General features: G+C 41.4%; 1 protein-coding gene across 1 annotated transcript; it reads left to right on the top strand.

Annotated features, from left to right (window-relative positions):
• Window positions 1–1,086: 1,086 nt before the first annotated feature.
• Window positions 1,087–5,296, top strand: SAR1B (secretion associated Ras related GTPase 1B; the record flags this gene model as incomplete). Its single annotated transcript, XM_032281885.1, has 3 exons — window positions 1,087–1,203; window positions 3,512–3,643; window positions 4,650–5,296. Coding segments are annotated over 3 exons (366 nt in total), but the record flags the coding sequence as incomplete, so codon positions are not given.
• Window positions 5,297–6,382: the final 1,086 nt, after the last annotated feature.

Raw genomic sequence — 6,382 nt, forward strand, 5'->3', positions numbered from 1 at the left:
TGAACCCAGGAGGCGGAGGTTGCGGTGAGCCGAGATCGCGCCATTGCACTCCAGCCTCCTGGGTTCAGGCAATTCTCCTGCCTCAGCCTCCTGAGTAGCTGGGATTACAGGCACGTGCCACCATGCCCAGCTAATTTTTTGTATTTTTAGTAGAGACGGGGTTTCACCATGTTGACCAGGATGGTCTTGATCTCTTGACCTCGTGATCCACCCGCCTTGGCCTCCCAAAGTGCTGGGATTACAGGCTTGAGCCACCGCGCCCGGCCACTTTTTGTGTTTTTAATAGAGACAGGGTTTCACCATGTTGGCCAGGCTGGTCTCGAATGGCTGACCTCAGGTGATCCACCCGTCTCAGCCTCCTAAAGTGCTGGGATTACAGGCATGAGTCACTTCACCTGGCCTTGGCTAATTTTTTGTATTTTTTGTAGAGATGAGGTTTCACCATGTTGTGCAGGCTGGTCTGAACTCCTGAGCCCAAGCAATCCACCCGCCTTGGCCTTCCAAAGTGTTGGGATTACAGGCGTGAGCCACAACACCTGGCCTTATTATTCTAATTTAACACGCTTACACCTAGTATTAATTTCCTTTTGTCACTCATTCCCAATGTACTATGGCAAAAAAAAAAAAAAAAATCTGATAACTAGAAATGTCAAAAAATGAACACTGCATATATGTGTAATATAAATACACACTTTATATATATGTAATTACATATACATGTAGGTTTTTTACGGCTTATATTTTAGATTTATATAGTAGCAGTCCTCCAATGAATTTAACATGTATCATTATGCACTGGTGGCAAACATTCTACTTTTTTTATTTTTATTTTTATTCTTTTAAATATTCTACTTCTTACATACAATAATTGGAAGAGACTAAAGTATTTGACTTGCCCACAATCAAGCAAAGACTGAAATTTCCTCTTTGGTGTTCTCAGAAGAAATTGGCACCATTGGGTAAAAGATTGACATGAATATATTGTGAAGTAGCAGCAGCTAAGGGATTATCGCCCTTGATATCTTGTTGGACTCTTTGCTTAAACCATCTGCTGGGTTTGACCAGCAAATAAACTCTAACTCCTGATTGTTTTTGTTAGCTCGAAGAGTGTGGAAAAACTACCTTCCTGCTATCAATGGCATTGTATTTCTGGTGGATTGTGCAGACTATGAAAGGCTGTTAGAATCAAAAGAAGAACTTGATGTAAGTTACATAATTGAAACTAAATATAGTCAAATCACTGTGGTAAGTCTGAAGAAGTTGGTTGGAGATATGGTTATTAGAGTGCTGCTTTTCTGCAGTCTCTGATGAAACTCTTCGCAATTTGTTGAGCTAAATGATTGCTTTAAGTGGTGACTACTCAGAGTGCAGAGGGCCCGGGCTTGGTGGCTCATGCCTGTAATTCCAGCCCTTTGGGAGGCCGAGGTGGGTGGATCACTAGATCAAGAGATTGAGACCATCCTGACCAACCTGGTGAAACCCCGTCTCTGCTAAAAATATAAAATTTTTTTTTTTTTTTTGAGACGGAGTTTCGCTCTTGTTACCCAGGCTGGAGTGCAATGGCGCAATCTCGGCTCACCGCAACCTCCGCCTCCTGGGTTCAGGCAATTCTCCTGTCTCAGCCTCCTGAGTAGCTGGGATTATAGGCACGCACCACCATGCCCAGCTAATTTTTTGTATTTTTAGTAGAGACGGGGTTTCACCATGTTGACCAGGATGGTTTCGATCTCTTGACCTCGTGATCCACCCGCCTCGGCCTCCCAAAGTGCTGGGATTACAGGCTTGAGCCACCGCGCCCGGCCTAAAAATATAAAAATTAGCTGGGCATGGTGGTGTGTGCCTGTAGTGTCAGCTACTCAGGAGGCTGAGGCAGGAGAATCACTTGAACCAGGAAGGTGGAGGTTGCAGTGAGCTGAGATCATGCCACTACACTCCAGCCTGGTAACAGAGCGAGACTCTATCTCAAAAAACAAAAAATAAAATAAAATGCAGAGGGAGTAACTTTGAGTAACTGTAGCTATTGAGAAGGTACCAACACAGACATCTTTATGAAGACTTAAGAAGCTCACCCTGTACAGAATATACCTTTTTAGTATATTTCATGTCTGCTGTATTCCTAGAGTGGGTTGATCTTGAGTCCCTGGTCATGCTAGGATGTTATTTCTTAAGCCACAACCTGAAATGATAGGACATGCCATCTTTGACACTACTCCCAGGAGTGAGCAGAGGCATATGTAGCTACCTCCTCTCCAGTATCCCAGGTCACATACTTTGTAAAGGGGCCCAACAGCCGCAGACAAGGTCAACACTAGATCTGGGGCCACAGAGTAAGCAGGTCCATGATCTGAATGAAGGTTGATCCTACCATACCTCTGCCCAGAGCAGGCAAACAAATACTTGTACATGTGGAAAAGTCCAGGTAGGTTCTATGGTTACGAAACAAGAACAGAGAATGCCCGAGTTCCTACTTTGCCCCAGAGACTGTGTGTGTTACTTCATTTAATTCTCAACTTCATAGGGTAGATACTACTGTTCCTAATTCTCTCTAGAGCTTCAGTCAGCCTAACTTGCCCAAAGTTACACCTCAGAAGCAGTAGAGGCTGGGTCTGGTAGCTCATGCCTGTAATTCTAGCACCTTGAGAGGCTGAGGCGGGTGGACTGTGAGGTCAGAGGTTTTAGACCAGCCTGGTCAACATGGTGAAACCCTGTCTCTACTAAAAATACAAAAATTAGCTGGGTGTGGTGGTGCATGTCTGTAATCCCAGCTACTCAGGAGGCTGGGGCAGGAGAATCGCTTGAACCCAGGAGGTGGAGGTTGCAGGGAGCTGAGATTGCACCATTGTACTCCAGCCTGGGCAACAGGGCATGACTCCATCTCAAAAAAAAAAAAAGAAAGAAAGAAAGAGACAGCAGTAGAACCAGAAGTAAAACCAGATCTGTCCACCTCTAAGGTGCTGATTCTATACACTCTATGTCACTGCTTTACAGGGTGAGCAGAGTACACATTTGCAGGAAGAGTCCTAGAAAGACAGAAGAATTGAGCTTATGGTTTCATTGAGGTCACTTTATTTATTTATTTATTTATTTTGAGACGGAGTTTCGCTCTTGTTACCCAGGCTGGAGTGCAATGGCGTGATCTCGGCTCACCGCAGCCTCCACCTCCTGGGTTCAGGCAATTCTCCTGCCTCAGCCTCCTGAGTAGCTGGGATTACAGGCATGTGCCACCATGCCCAGCTGATTCTTTGTATTTTTAGTAGAGACGGGGTTTCACCATGTTGACCAGGATGGTCTCGATCTCTTGACCTTGTGATCCACCCGCCTCGGCCTCCCAAAGTGCTGGGATTACAGGCGTGAGCCACCACGCCCGGCCCTGAGGTCACTTTAAAATGTGGGGAAAGTTTGCTAAAGAAAGTTGGTATTACATGATATGGTAGAAAATGAGTCCTTTACTATTTTATCATATCAAAATAAATTCTTTGGATGGTTTCATATCAACTCTTGTTTTTTATAGTCACTAATGACAGATGAAACCATTGCTAATGTGCCTATACTGATTCTTGGGAATAAGATCGACAGACCTGAAGCCATCAGTGAAGAGAGGTTACGAGAGATGTTTGGTTTATATGGTCAGACAACAGGAAAGGTAAAAAAAAAAAATTATGATGGGTATGAATGTTTAATTCTATGGTACAAATGTCTTCTTAAATTACTATTGTCCAACTATACAAGCCCATTATCATTCTTTTTTCTTAAAGAAAACTGTCATTTATACATGTGGGTCTTCTTAGTGTCTTCATTTCTTTCTACCACGGAATGAAACCTTTTCTTGGTGACAATAAAAATGTCAAGGATCAGTTATGCCTAAGGCTTGTGGTTATGGGAAACCAAATTAAAGCTTTCAAAGTTATTTATCATGCATTTTGAGAATCAGCCCCCAAACTATGTATTTGAGTGTTTAAGCATGGCAGTAGTGTGTTTAGGCCCCTGAGTTCACCAGAGATAAATAAGACATAAACCTGGTCATAGGAATATTTTAGGGTTTTCTGAACATACACTTTATAGTAAGCTTTAAGATGCATTGTTTTGGTATTCACTTTTCTTAGGATTTGTTTTGGGGGAAACATCAGCATTGAAAAATTCCAGATAAACAATGGAAGAACCCCAGAGGTTCACAAAATTTTCTTGGTTTACATATACTATTTCAGGGTGGAAAAATACTGCAGCATACAGCAGGAGGCTCTTATGTTAGACAAAGTAGACTTTGGTCTGTTTTCTGTCTTTTTTATAAATTTGCTCCACATTAATTTTAGGAAATGCCTTGTTTGGTCACAAACCTTCTCAGGGAATGTTTGTGTTTAATATTAGCGAAGTCAGTTTGGGTTTTTTCTAAGTCAGATTATTTTCATCCTTGGGTATCTCGCAAGCTCACCTCTTTCCCACTGAGTGGCCATCCTGTCCTAAGGTAGCATGAGAGAAGGAGGCTTTTTGTGATGTTTAGGGGACCTGGATGCCAAGCAGCCATGACTTTAACATAGACACGGATTTATCACAGTCACTCTTTGTTCTAAAATAGAACCTATAATTCTGCTGGGATGTGGGGCTTTATTAATTTCATAAAACTCCAACAAAATATCTCTCTTCTATTCTAGGGGAGTGTATCTCTGAAAGAACTGAATGCCCGACCCTTAGAAGTTTTCATGTGTAGTGTGCTCAAAAGACAAGGTTACGGAGAAGGCTTCCGCTGGATGGCACAGTACATCGATTAACACAGACCCATTGTGGTTCCAGGTCTCAACGTTCAGGCTTACTTAGAGATTTGATTGCTCAACATGCATAACTTGAATTCAATAGACTTTTGCTGGTTATAAAACATGTTTTTTAGATTATTAATATTATATCAACTTAATTGGAGTGAGAATTGAAAACTGATTCAAGTAAGTTTCAATATCACAATGTTAGCTTTCTAATTCCGTAAAAGTAATTGGTTTTTACAGTTTATAATCTGACATCACCCCAGGGCCATTTATAAAGAGCAACTTTCCAGCAGTACATTTGAAGCACTTTTTAACAACATGAAATTATAAATATAAACCATATTTAAAAGCTCATCATGTTAAATTTTTTATGTACTTTTTTGGAACTAGTTTTTAAATTTTAGATTATATGTCCATCTATCTTAAGTGTACAGTTAATAATTAGCTTATTCAATGATTGCATGATGCCTTACAGTTTTCAATAACATTTTTTCTTATGCAAACGTCATGCAATAAAACAAACTCTAATGTTTGGCATCCTTGTTGGGCAAATGTTTCATTTAAATGTGTCTTATCTAGTTAGTATACTCTGAAAATTTTAGTATTTAACATTAGACATATGAGGTGGTTGTTGGGAAAGGAGATTCCTTCAGAATATTTAGATAGCATTTAAGCCTCTCAAGGCTTTTATATTTACCATGAGACGGTTGTGGTCAGTTGCACCTGATACCACATATCACTGAATCATGTGTATTTTTATTAGCGATGTGGCCACTGCCATTGCTGATGGGGTCTGTGTCCTAGTCCCTGTGGGATTGGCCTTCTGAAGAAAAGCACATTTATGGTACACAAGGTTGATTCTCAGTTTGGTAGGCCCTATAGTTCCATCCCAGTTGTCTGATTCTGAAGTGCTCCAGTCTTATTGGTGCCCAATTGGGTAATCTGATGCCTCTTCCCCAAAAGTAATGACAGGCCCCAGTCTCTCTACATTTAGATGTACTCCCAGTCTCTTTACATGTAACGGTACTCCCTGGGGCAAGCAACAAGTAGGATCTTGTTCACAGTTTCTTTTTTTTTTTTTAAAGACGAGGTTTCACCATGTTGGTCAGGCTGATCTTGAACTCCCGACCTCAGGTGATCCGCCTGCCTTGGCCTCCAAAGTGCTTGGATTGGATTATTCCCGGCCTTGTGTGCAGTTTCATTGCAGAGACCTGCATATCTGAGGAATAAAACAGCTTGTTCTGCAGCAGTCTGAGATATGTGGAGATTTTGTTCCTATCCTATAGCTCTTTTGTATTCTTTGTCATATTTTATTTTCTGGCAGAAGAAAACAAGTGCTGGTTTCTAATTTTCTTTTTTCTTATTTGCTGTCATGTAGTTCTTACTTTATAGAACAAAGACTTTTTGTTTGTCTTTTTTTGTTTTGTTTTGTTTTAGAGACAGTGTTTCACCATGTTGGCCAGGCGGTGTCAAACACCTGACCTCAAGTGATCTGCCCGCCGTGGCCTCCCAGAGTGCTGGGATTACAGGTGTGAGTTACCATGTCTGGCCTGACTTTTGTTTTTAGATATTATGCTTGCCATGTGATAGGGCCTGCAAACCTCATTGCCAGGCTTACTAAGAAAAAT

This window comes from Sapajus apella, unplaced genomic scaffold (assembly GCF_009761245.1).
Source record: "Sapajus apella isolate SASKATOON/1434 unplaced genomic scaffold, GSC_monkey_1.0 scaffold1, whole genome shotgun sequence".
In the NCBI taxonomy this organism is placed as follows: Eukaryota; Metazoa; Chordata; class Mammalia; order Primates; family Cebidae; genus Sapajus; species Sapajus apella.